At 38.1% G+C, this 17,808-nt stretch overlaps 1 protein-coding gene across 2 annotated transcripts in view; it reads left to right on the forward strand.

The window, feature by feature from the left end:
* NFATC3 (nuclear factor of activated T cells 3) overlaps nt 1–17,808 on the forward strand; it is a 73,222-nt gene that overhangs the window by 50,185 nt on the left and 5,229 nt on the right. Inside the window, exons 9-10 of one of the 2 annotated variants that reach the window (XM_065640722.1) lie at nt 701–1,753; nt 9,977–10,078. In XM_065640722.1, the coding sequence (XP_065496794.1) occupies nt 701–1,753; nt 9,977–10,078 (1,155 nt within the window). The remainder of the gene's footprint in view (nt 1–700; nt 1,754–9,976; nt 10,079–17,808) is intronic. The other variant, XM_065640723.1, reaches the window with a different exon arrangement.

Consider the following 17,808-nt stretch of genomic DNA (forward strand, 5'->3'; position numbering starts at 1 on the left):
CAGAAGCAGAAACTGTACATGCTAATTGTACCTGTAGTAAAAACTTCATGAGAAACTTAACGTTACCTAGGTATTTGGTACATTAAGTATACAAGCAAGTTTAATTATAACTGCAGCTGTTATTGCACAAACGTTTTAAAATCCATTTTACTAATAAACAAGTGTAACAGTTTAAGAGTGTATTGTATAAAGTAGTAATTGAGCAGTTAAAAGTGTTAGCATCTTTCTACCAAGGAAAGTTTGAAGCCAGCTAAATATTTCATTCCCCTTTTCCTGGTGCCCGTGACTGACCTCTGGTCTGCCTGCTTTCAGAGGAGCCCAGCAGCAGCCGCGACACACACCCCTCGGAGCTCTATCCTTTACATGTACTGGGCTTTCTCCAGCTGGGTTGCAAATGTAAATGTCTTTAAAAACATACATTGCATAGGAAGGTACTTTAGAAGGGAAGATAACTGCCTTTGAAAAAATGTTAGGAGAGTTCTTCCAGCTTTTAAGGTTTAATACAGAAGGCATAAAGTAACCAAAAAACCCAAAACCAAACAACAAACAAACAAACAACAAAAAAATGGTAGAGCAAAAGAAGTGAAATTAGAGCAAGGACATAAACAATACTGTTGTGGCTGTTAAACAGCAATTACTGTGTATTTATCACAGGATACCAATGGGTTGGAATTGTAATACAGTGTTTTACTTTTTCTAGTTATAATGAAGCAAGAGCACAGAGATGAGGTGGATTTGTCTGCTGTTCCGTCTTTGGCCCTGCCTCACACAAGCAATGTCCAGGGCCTGCATTCTATCCGAACTCAATTGCCTTCACCAGAGCAAGGGAATCCACATGACAACTTACTGTCCACATCACCCAGGAGCCTTGTATGTCCAGTTCAACCACCATACACAGCAATGGTGACCTCAGCAGTATCCCACCTGCCACATATGCAAGGTAGAAACCTTAGTCCAAGCGAAGAGTGTCATGTTTTGCCTCCTGCTGTGGTTCAGTCTTTTCAGGTAACATCAGCACCTCCTGTGAGGCCTTCTTACCAGCCTATGCAGTCCAATGATGTATACAATGGACAGTCTGGTCTTCCTATGAACTCTGCCTCCAGCCAAGGATTTGATGCTATCGCATTTCAGCAGGACACAGCTGTACCTCATTTGATAAATCTTAGCTGCCAAGCTCTACCACCAATGCAGTTTCATTCTTCAAATCGAGGTTCTGTGTCGGCATCAAGTACAGCAGGGCACCCACTAGCACACCCAGCTCATTCAGGACAGTCATCCTCTCACCTACCGTCGATGGGATACCACTGCCCAAGCGCTGGGCAGGGCTCCATCCCTTCTGCAATGAGTCGGTCCCTTGGGCAGTCTTCTCCCCAGCTGCAGCAAGTCCCATACCATTCTACAAATCCAGCATCTGCTTCATCCCCATCCCCAACAGCTTCCCACCCTTTGGTCCATTCACCGCTGTCTGGACCTTCTTCACCCCAGCTACAACCTATGCCTTATCAATCTCCTAGCTCAGGACCTGCCTCATCTCCCCCACCAAACACTGTAAGTCACTCGGGACAGCACTCCCCGCAAGCACACAGTCCAGCACTGGGAGGTCTTAATGCAGCATCATCCCTAGTACACCATCCCGTATGCGATTCATCTCCATTTTCACCAGATGGGGCAGCTATTAACATTAAACCAGAACCCGAAGATCGAGAATTGAATTTTCAAACAATAGGGCTACAAGACATCACACTAGATGATGGTAAGTGGTTACAATATTTTAATATTGGGATATAATCTACATTAAACTACAAAGTGGGTGTGGGAGGGTTGCTTTGTTTTGTTTAGAACATACTCCTCTTCGCAGAAGCAAATTTGTATCATCAAAATGGAGTCATATTTTTGTGTCCGAAGCAATGACTTAAAACTAATGATACCAACTGTAAATGTGTAGTTATGCAGGTCATGTACTTTAGTCTAATTTATACATAGACTTTGTCATAAAATGGAGCTTGAGGATTAAGTTCTACATATTGACACCTTAAATACAAGGTATTTGAAGCCTTTTCGAATTGTCTTTTTGGTACGTTTTCAGTATTAAGTCATAATAATATAAGTAAGTTGCATAAATGTAGTTTGGAGTCTTGTTTCTTGGAGTTGTCCCAGTTTTAAAGGGCAAGCTAGTGTTTTCAAAATATATCACATGCATTTTGGCACTTCACAGACATTCTGTTAGTATGCCGTCATCATTCAGCACCTCTGCTCACAGTAGCGGTTTGCTTTCTCCTTACCACTCTGGCTTTTTCAGAAATTCACTTGTTTAACATAAACAGAACAGGGACATTCTAATGCAAAAGGCCAGGCTATGGAGTTCTATATTTTAAATACTCGGACAGTGTTAAATTACAAAAGTTGTCCAACCAAGTGAAAAGAGATGTCAGATCCTAAACACTAGACTACTTGAGGCATAGATGCAGAGCAATTTAAAGAACATGTCAATAAGACTGGAAGAACACAAATCCTGGCCTTAAAAGTTGTTTAAAAGGTTTTGGTATTGATGAGGGGAATCTTACTGGTATCTTTTCTCTACAATAGCCTTAATTGTTATGTTAAGGTTGTTTTTTTTTTTTTTTTTAACTGTCCCTAGTAATTACTTACTTACAGCAGTAGGGTAAAGACTTAAGTGTAGGCCATCTGTTAAATATCCAGGTCAGTCCCAGTTCCTTGCATAAATGGAGCTTTGCTATTGTTACCTCCAGTCAGTAGTAAGAAAATTTAGTAAGAAATGCCAGTAAAGACACAGCATACTAGGAAGAAAATGAGATAAATTGATTATACAGTTGGGTTTTTGGTTAAATAGCCACCTTATTTAAACAAAGCTCTCTTCTTAGAAAAACTGTTTATCAATCTATTTATTTAGAAAGGAAAGGAACTGATTTTGTCAAGGGTGTGCTGAGGGGAAAAGAGCAAGGCTTTATGAAACAGAATGCAACAAAAAAATTAGCATTTTCTACTTCTGTACTAGTTGAGTGAGAAAGAAATCTAACGTTTCAAGAAGTGTCATGTTAGAACCTCGTTTTTTCTCATCCTTCTTGCCTCCACACCCACAAAAAATATAGAAATAAATAAAATACAACTAAATACTGTAGTTAAACTTTTTACAATATAAGCAGAAGAGTTTAGCACTTATGAGCATCTTGTCAGTTTGTTTATACTTATTCAGAAATTAAAATGAATGCACAGTAAAAAGCCATCTTTTTTTCCCTATATCACAAATATTAGTTGCTTTTAGAAACTATTTCCATTGCTTAACACAGTGCAATTACACTAGCACTCGGCAGCAACAAAACGTTTGCAAGCATAGAGATTCCCTTCATTTCAGTTTCATATTGCCACCATTCGATGATTGCTTGCTTGGAGGTTGGGTTTGGGTTTTTTTGGGGTGTGTTTTTTTTGTTTGTTTGTTTTTCCTCATTTCCAATGTGCAACTACAAATCAGATGTCTAGCCTGAAACCTGCTGTTCCAAAAACCTTGAAGGGCACAGTGACAGGAAACAAGCTGCTCAATTCTCTCAACATGAGTAAATACCTCCTCTGCTTAATCAGCTTTAAATTAAAAAAAAAAAAAGTTTAGACAAGACACTTTTTTTTAATATAATGTATCCAACATGTAACTGTGATTTAAAATATTATTTCAATTTATTTTTCTGTACAATTTAATTTTAGTTTCCATACAAATAGAGATAAACACAAATAGCAAATCAGCTATTATACATTGATGTTATAACAATTAAAGAAAAAAAATCCAAGCCTTATTGTTGATACAGTGTGATCTCCTAGCTAATATATCTAAGCTGAAAGCTGTATTTAGTGGGAAAATAGGTTTTTAAGGGTTATTGGTTAAGGCAAATAAACCAATCAAAATAACACACTAAGGCAAAGCCAACTGAAAATTTTATAAATCTTGTCTGGATTACTGACCTTAAATATAAGACAGCAGTCTTTTAAAAAGTAAACAAAAAACTCAAAAAACCCTGACTGCATAAATAATTGTCAAGTAACACACAGTATTTTAAAATTAGCATAGTAGACATTTTCTTTGCCAAGAATATAAAATATTTTAAGAAATTTTAACACAATTTGACTGTAGTATGGAAGTGCTACCTCATGACAAAATTAGTCCTGGAATCACTAAACTTTTTATCTTGACAGAGTATGATTTAAGATTCTTTAAAAACAAACAAACAAACAAACGAATTAAAAACCACACACAAAAAACCCCACCAAACAACCAAAAAACCCCACCTGGCCTACAGAAGTGGCAGTCTGGATAGTAGTTACAGAAATTCTTAAAAGTGAGTCTTACTGCCTCTTCAGCCAACATTCAGACTTTTTCTTCAAAACACACCAAAAAAATCCCAAATCCACTACATAATACAGAACCACAAAGTTGCTTCAACCATCAGTGCCCAAGCCAAGAGCATCTGGATTAGTCTTGACCCAGCATCTCTTGGAAGGTTAACACATCTGGATTAACCGTTTATAGCTTCTCTGCAGAGTCAAATCTGTGTGCCAATCACCAGAACAGAGCATCTCTTTAAATTCTGTTGTGTTCCTTTGCCCTTTACCAGTTCCTTTGCCCTTTACCAGTTCCTTTGCCCTTTACCGGTTAGAGCAAACTGGACTCTGTTCAGACTGTGAATGAGAGGATCACATTGAAGGCAGATCCTCTACCTGGGTGTCTGTATAAAGTACACTTTTTTCACCCTACTGAAGTTCTCTGTGGCTCTTATTTTCTCATTTTTTCAATAGGATCTGATTGAAGTCTTTAGGTCTTTTTAAATCTCCACCTTGAATTTGCTCTTTTGTTTGGCTTCCCCCTCTTCCCATCCTTGCTTCCTACAGGAAACGCTTTCTAATTCACTTGAAGAAACAAGAGATCAAAATGCATGAGTACACCTAGATATGAAATTCAAATGCTATTACAGAAAACACTTCAAACATTACACAACTTCAAAGTAATTTGTAGTGTATGCTACTACTTAAAAGGTGTTCTGAAAAATAGTACTTTTTTTCTGCTTAGGTCTTTGCAATAGTCAATCTGCAAAAGCTGGTAAACTTTTGGACTGGAAGTACGTAAAAGCAGCTTCTTGTTTTCTATTTGTCCCCTCTGCTTTTCCTCCTTTCCACCCCCAGCCCTGTATGTTGGACCTTCTTTTTCTCTTAGCATATTTCAGCAAGTCTGCCCAGCTCCCCAGGGTTAACATTTCCCTGTATGGACAGCAGAATATTTAGGGCTGCAAATAGGTGTAAACAAGGCAGCTGAAATGACAAGAAACAGGCAGTTGGCAATTTCTGTCCTTCTGCATATCCCTCATCCATACTGTGCTGCATTGTACACTCATCTAATAAAGGTCCCATTGCTTTCCCACTTGAAAGAAAGCTAGTCAAAGTTAGACTCAGTCTGGTTTTATGATGAGGCCTCATTAATTTTTTCCCCACTGTTTTTAGTGTTCCCGGTGTGTGGTGGTTTACCTTTCCCCCTGTTGAGTTTTAGATTTAAATCTATTTTAATACTCTTGATCTAAAATTTTGTGGTTTGCAGTTTAGGAGTGAGTTTCCTTTGTATTTCATGGCTTTCTACAGTGATGAGATTTCTAATGTACAACTGTATTTAACCATTTTTAAGGTAATATGTTGGGTTGTATTCAGCAAATCAGGATGACCTTCCACTAATCCTCTTACATTTTGTTACTCATTGCATCTCCATTACATAAAGCTGGAGATTAGAAAACCCAGTATGTGGATTTACTATAAATCACAACTAGAAATCCTCTAACTGTTTTGTGTACATAAAGCAATAAGTTTGCTTTGACAGACACATTCCATGTAGAATTCTAAGCCATTTACATTCATTCACTTTAATAGTTCTGTGATAACTCCCTAGTTGATAAATTCTCTTGCTGGAAAGCTCAGAGATTATTCTGATCTTTGCTGGAAAATATGTACCTCTTTAGGTAGCTTTTTGTTGTAGCTTCAGCTTAACTTCTGGAGAATCACAGAAGTAACAAATAAGAACGAGTTCATAAAATCTGTGCCAGCAAGGCATCTGCTGAGAAGACCAGTTATAGAGTGCTGATGTGTAAAGAACTTCAGATGAATCTTCAGGTATCTATGACCAGTATGAAACTTCCTATTTGCCTCTGAGAGCCACAGAACACCTTGTAACTAATTCAAAGCTCAACTACTTGAACCACCAAAAAATATTCCCATTTAAGAATCAGAAGAGGTTAAAAACACAATAGACAGGTCTAGGTCATGGTGCAGATGCTGGCAGCAGTAGCAGAACAGAAGGAACTAGGCATGCCCTTGTGACACTGGCAGAAATACGCTTAGACACTTTCACACTGCTTTCCACTGTGCAGCATGTATCCTCTAGCTCTGAGGTTCACGCTTATACTTACTATGTTAGACTCATCTATCTTGCCTGAGAGAAAGGGGTAAACATATGATTTAAATGAGTTGGTTTCACTATGATATATACATGCAGAGTGTGACATCATAATCATGACATGAACTTTTTATTTTATTTATTTATTTATTTTATTTGTTGTTGTACCAAGTAACTGCAGAGCTTGTGCTGTGACTCTACAGGCACATTCAGTCTATCTACATAGCTATAAACATAATGTGCACAGGAAAACTATACTAGTCCTAACATTTCATACAGCCTCATTTTACCAGTTAATTAAAAAAAAAAAAAAAAATACTACTTAGTGAAGTTGGCATTAAACCTGAAAGTACTAAAAGTAAGCCTGTCTTATTGCTTGAAATGGTAACTTGCAAGGCAACCCACCATGTCCTTGATAGTTCGCCATTGCAAACATGGCCTGCTGTATGACTGGATTTGATCACAAACCAACAGAATCAGCTGGCCCTTCCACAGCAGAGAAGATTGAGGGTTAATTATAGCCTGGCAGGCTGGTTTGTTTGGTGGTTTTTTGTTTGTTTGGTTTTGGGTTTTTTTAGGGAGAGTTGACACTGTGCTACTTGCTGGTCACACGGAGTCAAAACCAGGCTAAATATACTGCACTAACCAGTGTGACGCAGCTGCAGGGATTCTTCACATAAATGCAGCTGATACAGTTCTATCTGGAGTTGACAAAAGAAGGCCTGTATCTGAAGAAGTGCATGCTGCAGTCTATCCATCATGTTCTTTGAAGTTTACTGACCTCATTACCTCTGTAAATAGAGCAATTCACTCATCTGTCCTCTAAAACACATTAATTCCCTGGTGGATGCAGCAATACTACCAAACCTAGACAGCTGATAAAACCTGCCACACAATTATGTCAAACTTCATTTTGCAATGCATATTTAATCCCCCTCGGCCCCCCACCCTGTGCTACTCTAGCGATACTGCAAACAATCATAGAATCATTTCAGTTGGAAGATACCCTTAAGATCGAGTCCAACCATAACCTAGCACTAAACCATGTTCCTAAGAGCCTCATCTGTACGTCTGTTCGACCCCTCCAGGGATGGTGACTCCACCACTGCCCTGGGCAGCCTGTTCCAGTGCCCGACAACCCTTTCTGTGAAGAAATTTTTCCTAATATCCAATCTGAACCTGCATTGTAGCATATTTTTGGGGATCTACTTTTTCTAAAGCCAGTACAGTACATCTTCTAGTTTAAGTCCCATTGCCCACAGATCCTATTTCAGTTCAATAGCAGTAAAAGATACAGAGGCTCAAGTTTTAATCAGACTGTGCTACAAAATGAAGTTGCTTGACTCCTCTAGGAAGAGATCCCGAAAACCAAATGTTGTAACCCCCGTAGCTTTTTGGTCTGCCTGTATCCATGATAAAACTCTAATTTTAAGTTGACTTTGACCCAAATCTGGTGCAGATAATTGACGGTCTAAAGTTTTTTCTTAACCTGTCTTTACTTAAGGGAAGAGCCAAGACAAAGAAGTGGTTCATAAAAGTGTGAATTTTTGATCAGTTAAATAGATAGGATCTACAAGATATCAGTTTTCTTGCTTTCTATTTCAATTTAATAATTTTAATTTTAGCATTATATTCTTTGGGGTACAAAACACATTTTAGTATTGCTTAAGGAAGTAAAAATCTTTCTCAAATGTTTATGAAATTGAGGTAGAAAGGTATTTTAAATGTATATCTATCTAGTAGCTCAAGTTCTATGTAACTTCAGTGTCCGCTGAACAAATCTTTATGCTATTTTACACACTTTAAAAGGCTGTTGCTCTATTTACCACATTTTCTTCACAAACAACAAATACTGTGTGCCTAAGGCAAGTGCATGCTTCATTCCAGAATGTGCTGGCTGGAGACATGTTACGTGTGCTACACATGACACATTTTGTCAGGGATTTAGAAAAGCAAAAACTCAAATACTGTCAGCAGCTTTGTTAGGACATCCAAGAACCTCAGAACCCCTCTGTGTATAAAATTAATTAGAAAAATTGCTCAGAATCATATTTCACTGCTAAAGTGACAGATAATCCCTACTGTATAAGCTATGCAGACTTTATGGTGCAGAAACTGTTGCTTAAAAGAGCAAATTAACTCCACTGTTCCCTCTGGAGGCCTTTTGTCAGTGTGTTTGTTGTCTGCTCCTTCAAAAGCCTGAGCTTTAAAGAGGATCATCCATAAATGTTTCATCCCAAAGTAGCTTTCTGCCCATCTCCCTGCGTTCATTAGATCTTTACTTAAATATTGCTTTCTTGCTGGTTCTACCATAGTTGGTGGGGAAAATGTTGTTTTCTTAATCTCCTATTATTTGACAAGAATTTATCCTTCGTCTACTCCTTTCCTTCAAAATGGCAGTGGACATTTTCATTGAAACTCAGATAATGCTTTCCACTTCCTGTTTAAATACATGTAACTTCGTGCTTTAAACAATTAAGCACAAGAAGTGCTTGAATTTCAGGAGGAAATAAGAACAGACTCTTTCATTCTCCCAGAAGTCATCTCTAAGCAGGGCTTAGAAATCATACTGGCAAAGCAAATGTGTGGCTCTATCCAGAAGGCACAAATCAGCCAGTTCCAGAGTAAATTTGTTAATTGTATTAAAGCCTAATTTACTAAACTTGCAGCTCTGTCTTGGGCAGAAAAAAGAAAAACAAAAGAAAAACAAAGAAAACCAACAACCCAGTATACTGTTGTAAGTTCTGCATAGTCACTAATCACAATTAAATAAACACACACCTATTGGTTAAAGTAATAGATACACTATCCTACTTTACATTTTTCCTCCAAGGAAGACAGTTCAGTGGAATACAGTTCTCCACTTCCTCCTTGGTTTCTCACATTGCCTTGGTCTGACAGAGCCACCTATACCAAGATAATACTTAATTTTCTGACACTTCAACCTATGTGCGGCCTGACTGCAGATCAGTCCCTTGGGCAAAGCGTACAGATAGTCAGACATGTAAAGGGGAAGCTAACAGCTGTTTACAGCAACAGTTTCCTTTGTTTAAAGGATAGGAAAAATTAAAATAAAGGTTTTATTTACTAGTACTCTTTTGCCTACCTTGTTCAGTGGAGATGCTGTCAAGGGGCATAAACACTTTTAATTCGACCACAGTAAGCAAAGCAGATTGAGAAGATTGCAGGAGGAATGTTCTAAACTAACACAAATACTAAAATGAAATGTATGTAGTATAAAATTCATTATGATACAAGTAGGCAGACATCCAAACATATTAACTGTTACCTTTATGGCACTGGCTGCTAACTGAAAATAACTAAATATACAAGATAAGTGATATTGTTCTAATAGGCACTCTGATAATTCATAAACAGTTACTTCTGTCAACATATGTAGTAGTTGTGAATGAAACTGGGTATTTAAAGTTAGTGCTATTACAAGAAAACTGAAAGTCACTTCCTGGTTGAGTGAACTGTAACTTCTTGGTTTAGTCCAGTCAGTAGTTATGTCTGTCTTCTTCTCTGACACAGACAGTTTTCTCTCTGACCTGGAATACCAGCCATCAGGTTCAACAGAGAAATGGACTCAACATTCAGCACTCATGTCCAACTCCTATGTGGAAAATCTAGAGGGTGAGTCTGCTTACTGACATGCTTCAATGTTTGAAATTGGAGCACGAAGGAAAGGGGAAAGTGTTTTAATAGTCTTAACATCCACAAGTGAAAAGCGCTATGTAACACTTAAGTATTGCTATAACTGGACACCTGTGTATTCTGAAATAGTTGGAAATTCAGAAAATGTGAACCAGGTGTACAGTCATGCAGTAAAAGCCTCCACTTAAAGTGTATATAGCTGCCACAGAACTTCCTGAGTGCTGTAGGATCTAGTAAAAGGATATGAAAATCTTAAGTATGGTCAAGGTTGTAGAGTGGCCAGATCAGTTAACTATGAGAAATGTAGAATGTTTCTCCTTTTTTAAAAGAGATGAAGCAATGTCAATTTAAATAGATGCAATACAGTGGCGTGCAATACCCATCTAAGTATGAGGAATACAGATTTATAAATAGATTTCTAGTTGAATGTGCACTGTAATTGGGAAAGATCATCTGGATTTATTTTAAGATGCTTTCGGCTTCTTTATTTCACATATAAACAAAATAATTATGCACTCTGACTTTTAAATAGTAACAATATTAGAAATTGATGCATGGTACCTTGGTCGTGTTTATACTCATTGCTCTGAAGTGTTTTTCACTTTAGTACAAACATGCCTACAATGCCAAAGAACTATACTGTCCCTTTTTTTTTTCCTCTCCTCTCTCTCTATATAGAACCACATAGAACACATTTTACCCAGTAAGTGTACAGTAGATTTGGGATTGTTAACAGTAAAGTAACCAAGCTCTGTGTATAGCCTTAATAAAGCTCTCACACAATTAGTGTGTAGACTGATCTTGTTTGCCCATGAAACTAAAATAAATCACAATGTTGGTCTTTCACCATCTTTCAAAAAACTGTCTTAGTTCTGCTTTCCTTACATATCAAAATGATATTAGTAAGGTAAGTAGCTCCTATTCAGAATAGGAAAACTAGAGAAAGGACTCTGTACACTATACTGACACTTCTATATCTTGAAACAGCAAATAGGTTAGTAAAATATCAGTTATGGCTTAGATTATTTGTATGTTTTAGACTATATCCTGTGCAACTCAGAATCTGGTAGGTACAGAATAATTGTTGAAAAGCAGTTCTTGAAAAATAAAAAAATCAAATGAATAATAAAATAACCCCAAAATACCAGTAACATCAACTAAAGAGTGACACACAGGTCGGCAAGCCCCAAAGTTAGAATTATGAAACATCTGTTGACAGGGCCCTTTTTAAAAGGGCACACAAAGAGAAAACCAAACCCAGAGAGAAATATGCTTATACACAAATGCTAGCATCTGAGAAACACAATTGAGAAACATGTCATTTTTGAAAATTAATGAGTATTTTAGGTATTTGGTGTAAGAAAGATAGTCCGCATGGTACTAATGCAAGCGATATGTTTACACAGGAAAGTTAGTAGAATGGTTCTGTACCTTGAAGAATGCTTAGTGTCAAATCAACTAACTTAACTTAATCAACTAGTAATACAGAATGCTTACAGATTTAGCTTTCAGGCTTAAATTAGGAAGAGCACAGCTTCTTAATTATACTGCTGAGCAGAAGAGCAACCATAGCTATAGGGTGCTGCAGGAGATCAGACAATCTGCAAAGGCAGGAAACACACTAATGGAATACTTGAGTCATCCTTTATCAAATGGGTAAGTGTGATAACTGCTTCACGGAGCACTAAATCATGAGAACCCACAAGGGTAAACATCTCTTCATTTGGTCCAAAGGAGAGTTACAGGAACTGCTTAAAAAAAAAAAAATCTATCTTTGTTTTGTAGCAGTTTCAGCACTACAGGCTGTGACAACTTCAAAAGGGTAATAGGTAAACAATAAAACTTACTTCAGAAAAAACAGGTAGTCAGTAAAAGAGTTGCAAGCAGTCTGTGAACTACTTACAAAGGTTCAGATTAAGCGTACAAATACTCTGTTGTGAGAGACTACAAGCTGCTTTCAAATGCAGAAACCAGAAAATTATTAGGTTAAATGTGAGACCTGGCCACAAGATGACAAATCACAGATTCAGTTAAAAAGTAGATAACTTAGAAAGTGTTTTGATTGATTGAAGTTCACAGTTGAGGAACTAGAGATTCTCATGCCAAAGTCCTTTGAAAAAGGGACATGTTGCGGGACCTGTCTCAAGTTGAAGCATCAGTAAAAAGGTTTCAGAACAAACAGATAAACAGACATTGACAATTCACCTCAACTAGGTGACATGCCAGACAACAGCTCTGGCGGAGTAAGCAACAGTTGGACCATTAACTGTAATGTATAACCTCCTGCTTAAATCTGATTTGGGGCCAGGGGACTGGAAGCTGGTAAATGTGACACTGCTGCTGCTCAGCTATTCAGAGTAGTGAAAAACAAAAAACTGTCTAGAAACCTCTACAGGAAGACCTTGTGATTAAAGAAAATCAGTTAGTTAAAGGAGTGGAAACTAGGGTAAGGGAAGGAAAAAAAATCACCTGGCCTAATTCCACACCTACAAAGACAAGCTCTCTAAACTATTCTCATTTAAAGCCATTTTGAATTTAAAATGGACAATTCTATGCAAACTTGCTCAGTAGTGTTAAATAATGGTGTGAACATATACTAGGAATATCTAGGAAACCAGCAGTGAATGAACAAACACTACTTATATAGATCTGTTATGTGCCCACATCTTGTCGCTGAGGTCACAAAAGAATTGGATGCACACATGTTGTTTTGTGGGGTGTTTCGGTTAAGGACGACAAGCATGACCAAGGATTTGGAACAGAAGTTATGTTGAACCAGCTAGGACTCACCAACCTAAATTAATTAGGAGATTATGCGAAGTATAATAAAATGAATGGGTGGCACAGAAAAGGTAATTGAAAATACTTGTTGGGAGAGAAAATAATAAAAGCGTCCACCAAGTAATGATACAGCAAGTTCAACAAATAAAAAGCACTGCTACAGCTACACGTAGTGAAGTTTTAGAAACTACTGTTTCAGAATGTTGCAGATGACAGAAATTTCCAAAGACCTTAAAGACCCCAAATGGGACGATGCAGCACAAAAGATACAGCGTCTGGCTCAGGAATTCCCTAGGACAAACACATTTTGGAGGCTGGTGGAACATCCTGGAGAAGCATTATGATGTGTTTTCCCTAGGTTCCTAATATTGCCCATTACAAACCTAATCGTTTGTAATCTGAAACGGTTTGCTTGTAGTTCTCCATGGAAGTTTTCAGGCACTATTTTTGACCTACAAAACCCTAAAATGCTTGGTAAGTGCCTGTTAGAGGGATTTTCTTGACCTGTAGAATGTATAGATGCTGATTATATATTACCAGCTTCCTGCAAGAGAAGAGGTCACTTGCACTATATTCCCAGAAGGACCTTTAGGTTCAGGAATTGCTTATACACTCCTTTGTGTTCCAGTACAAAATGTTTGTCTCTTAGCAGTCACAGAGATAGGGAGAATTAAGTACAGAGCAATTTAGAAGCATGCTAGTACTTGGTTGGCATTTGTTTTTAAAAGGTGATGCCTTCTCATGTTAGAAATTCAAACACTTGTCTTTCAAACACTACATCTAAATGTGTTTTCACTCTAACATAAAATATTCAGTAAAGTGGTACAGGTATACAAGTTGACTAACAAATTAGGGACTGGTCTCACACTGAGAGAATAAATTATGGTGACATTGTAGATCTGATTAAACAAACCAGTGGGAAAAAAGCATAGATCTTATGAACATGTATCAAAGCACCAGTTCCTCTTTTAAGAACTTGTTGCTCTAAATCTGTAATTTTTTTTTTTAATCCAAACCACTCAGCCACTTACTATTAAAAGCATCAGCTTTCATGATGTTGTCATGCTTCATAACATAAGAGCTTTGTTCAGTTCAGATCAGCTAACATGGGCAACTTTTTGTAGGTGAGAATTTCTCCCAAGAGTTTGGTCAGTACTGATCACAGGCTGCATCTCTATTGGAACAGCTGATAAGATTACTGCCCCTAGCTCTATGTTTCACCCACTGCACAAATGGCTGAGCTGTTCAACCTAATTTTAGTTCATCTTAAAACTCTGGATTGCAAATTGCAACAGTTTTAAGAGATCTTCATCAACAGTCTGGTGGTTCATGTAATGAACAGCTGGAGCAATAACTTTTCAGCTGTCCCCATGCAAGTCTTCAGTGACCAAGAGACAAAGCCCTCAGCTCAAAGACAGGGGCAGGGGAAGGAGGAAGAGGCCTCTCAGGAGCTGTGGCCCAGTTTTGGGTCAGCCTCAGTGGCTCAGCAGCAGAACACTGTGAAATCAAACCAGTGGGAACAACCCAGTGAAACAGTGTATGTGGTTGCTCTCATTTTACAGGCTTGACAGCAGATCCAAAGGTCAGAGCTAGTTGTCTTCTACTCTGTTCCGCTGGTATTGATGTTAGTATGCTGCTCGCTGTTTTTGAAAGGTCATAGGCGCTTGAGCCTCTGGATGACTTCCAGTGCTTTTTCAATGCAGCATATTTATGCCTTTTAGATGCAGCACAGAGGGGGAAGAACAAAACAAAAGCCACACAAACAACTTTGCAATACAATAGTACAGTAGCACCACTATTGACAAGTCCAACCTAATCTGTTTGTAGCAGGTTCTCCCCACCATGTTAAATTCTGTTCTGCACAACCTATTTTTAACTATTAGTATAAATCTACCAGCCAGCTTACACTTATGTATAAATACCAGGGAAGTAAAAGGTGAAACTACTGCAAATACAGTAACGGCTGAAATCTGGGATAACTGCCAAAGAGGTCCATTAAAGAGATATAAGAAAGTTGTGAACATCATTTCCCTTTCATAGCCTGATTTAAAAAAAGGAAAAAAAGAAAAAAAAAAAAGCTGTATTGCATTTTAACTCATGCCAGATCTGACAAACAAGTTTTCCAAATGCAGTTATCATTTCTGTACTGGAAGAATCTCCTGCACTTCTGTACAGTGTAATGTGTGACACCCCTCTCTTTTGATCCGATTCAGTCATTATTTCAAGATCAGCAGCCTGGATTGTTAGCGCATAAAACATTTGGTAACACTTTTGATGTTATCCACTAATTGACACTGATCATCCAGAACAATTTTAGGTGATCAGTAGGTACTAAATGAGTACTAGATATTAACTCGACCTCTGTAATTATTTAGTATGTAAAGTATTTCTGGCTCCTCATTTCTTGACAGTAGAGCTCCAGGATATAGAATTAGCAGTTGGAACAGCTGGCAACAAACATGCAGTGATTGAACTGGGGGAGGTGGGGAGAAGTATTAGACCGAAAGAGTCAAGGTCCTCCTCACATAACTGTTCACCTCCATCTTAAGTCTCATGAGATTTGCTCTTTTCAAAGAGGCAACAAGTATAAACTACACAACACAAATGAACCTGGCAGACAGACCACAAGAGGACCTTAATGTAGACATACTCGAGATCTGTATTACTGAATCCTTAAAAAGCTCTGCAGCCTTCCCCTAGAAACTTGTGCTCAAGAAAGAAAGGAAACGTTATAAAAAAATAAGTATGTGTATTAAAAAAAGCCACGCATCTTGGTTTCTCAGGATCTAGTTGCTAACTGGATGGCTTTTAAAGTTAAGCAAAAGCACATATGAAGTCCTTCTAGCTGCACTTCTAGGATAGCACAGCCCATGCACCCCACAGTCAAAAACAGGAAAGGTAGGATAAAGTGTTCTTCTGGAAGCACAGAAAATAAGTTTTCTTTTGTTTGTAAAGCATCATCAGTATAGCCTGAGCTCTGTCCTATCTCAGGACTGTCGGAATTGACTGCTTCTCCCAATTTGTCACCTGAGAACTTAGATTTTGCTTGACATTATAGAAAACCGATGTTTATGCTCATTAATTAAGTTTTCAGTTTTATCACAGACCGTTAAATGTTCTGTGATGGACTCTGTGCAGGAGAAGGTAATGTGTCATGTATTCAAATACTAACCTTTTGATTGCTATTCTAGTCCTTGAAATAATACGATTTTCTCCATCACAAATTAATACAAAAAGGAAAATGCCATGATTTCACCTTCAGTCTTGTACATTTCTACACAGGATTTTAACTCTTTGTACTGACTACATGGATTTACATTTTAAACTTCAATTTATACCACTACACTATCAGAAACACAAGTTAATTGTGAGAATGCTGGTAAACACAGGGTGTCCTTCAAATAAAGCCAAAAGCTTCCCAGTATAGATATATGCAGGCATCTCATTATTTGCTGCCTTAAAGCTGAGTTCTACATCTCTTCAGTGAGCTGTTCCAAAGGACTTCCAGGCTGCCCAATTTTGGTAAATACTCAATATGGATTCTTTGCCATTTTTTTTTCAAGCTTTAAAAGGCCAGCCTTCTCTAGAAAAGCTGCTTTCCTGGTTTAAATGTCCATTCCTCGGCCTGCTAGCCTGTGTGCTAGACTGGCACTCCCGCCATCCCCGTCCAGCCCTTCAGCGCTCCCAGAAGCGCTGGGCACAGCCTGGCCGGCGGAGCCGTCACCACCTTGCTGCCACGCCACCCTGCCCAGTGCACTCAAACCTGGCAGCCAGGCTAGGGCACTGCAAAAGGCTTCTGCAGGCTGGCCTTGGAAGAAATTTTTACCCTCATCTGTACATAATGTAAATCAATGTATAGTCTTCTGGAGTCTGCAGGCTCCCCCCCCCGCCCATTTGTTGCTTACAGATTTCCAGACGGCTGAAATAGGCACTCTTGGGAAGTATAAAATAGGAAGATGTGTTAGTCAGGAGGCTATGGCCTGTGAAAAAGCACCTTTGCCAGACACAGCGGAAAAAGAATTCTGGCCTTTTACTTAGGCCTGCATGGCAGTCTGACAAAACACTGATTTAGATACTCCCTCCTAAAAAAAACCCAAACAACAAAACAAAACAAAGGGCACACTTGAATACTGGTTGGGTTTAAAAATTAGCAATCCTAACAAAATCACTGTGGCAAGTAAAATTTTCTAGAATTTTCTGTTGGGAAGAAGACAAGGTACTGCTTTTCCCTTAGAAACAGTAGATGTTTCTAATGTAAATCCATATAAACCAGATAAATCTGTATTTGCCTTATGCGGTTAATAAAAATGGTGCCAAAAATCTTCTCCAACAGCAAAATGAAAGGTATAACAGAGCTATCCCACTGTGCTATAAAACAGCTTCTTGTAAACAAAGCAATTATTTTTTTAAAAAGGCAAAACAACACAAACTAACCTGTAACTTTAATTTAATATTCTACATAATGAGTTATGCAGAACTTTGGCAAATAAAATACCACATGACCAGCTATTGTATTCACAGTGTAATGCGATTTAAGGAAAATTTAATATGACATGGTTACATGCTGTTGAGTTACACGCCTTTGCCTGTGGGAACTACAAAACATTGCAACAGTACAGACCAGTTTGTTCTGATGTTGCTGGTACAGATACATATCAGGTATCAAAACTTAAAGGAAGTAACCGTCTAATAATTTCAAAATATAAAAGGTATTTAGCTATGTTACTTGTTATTGTACTGCTCATCAAATTTTTAGTAGTACAGAACAGCTGCAATATTTGATTTGCACAAAGCAACTGTTCAGGAGCATAACCTGGATAATAGATGGTTAGGGGGCCTGTAGTTAGAGCAAGCTAATGAGTGCCCTGACAGAAACTGAAGGAGCATAGTTCTCACAAGTGAACAGCTAAATTTTGTTTTAAAAAAGT

The sequence above is a fragment of the Caloenas nicobarica genome, chromosome 9 (genome assembly GCF_036013445.1).
Source record: "Caloenas nicobarica isolate bCalNic1 chromosome 9, bCalNic1.hap1, whole genome shotgun sequence".
NCBI lineage: Eukaryota > Metazoa > Chordata > Aves > Columbiformes > Columbidae > Caloenas > Caloenas nicobarica.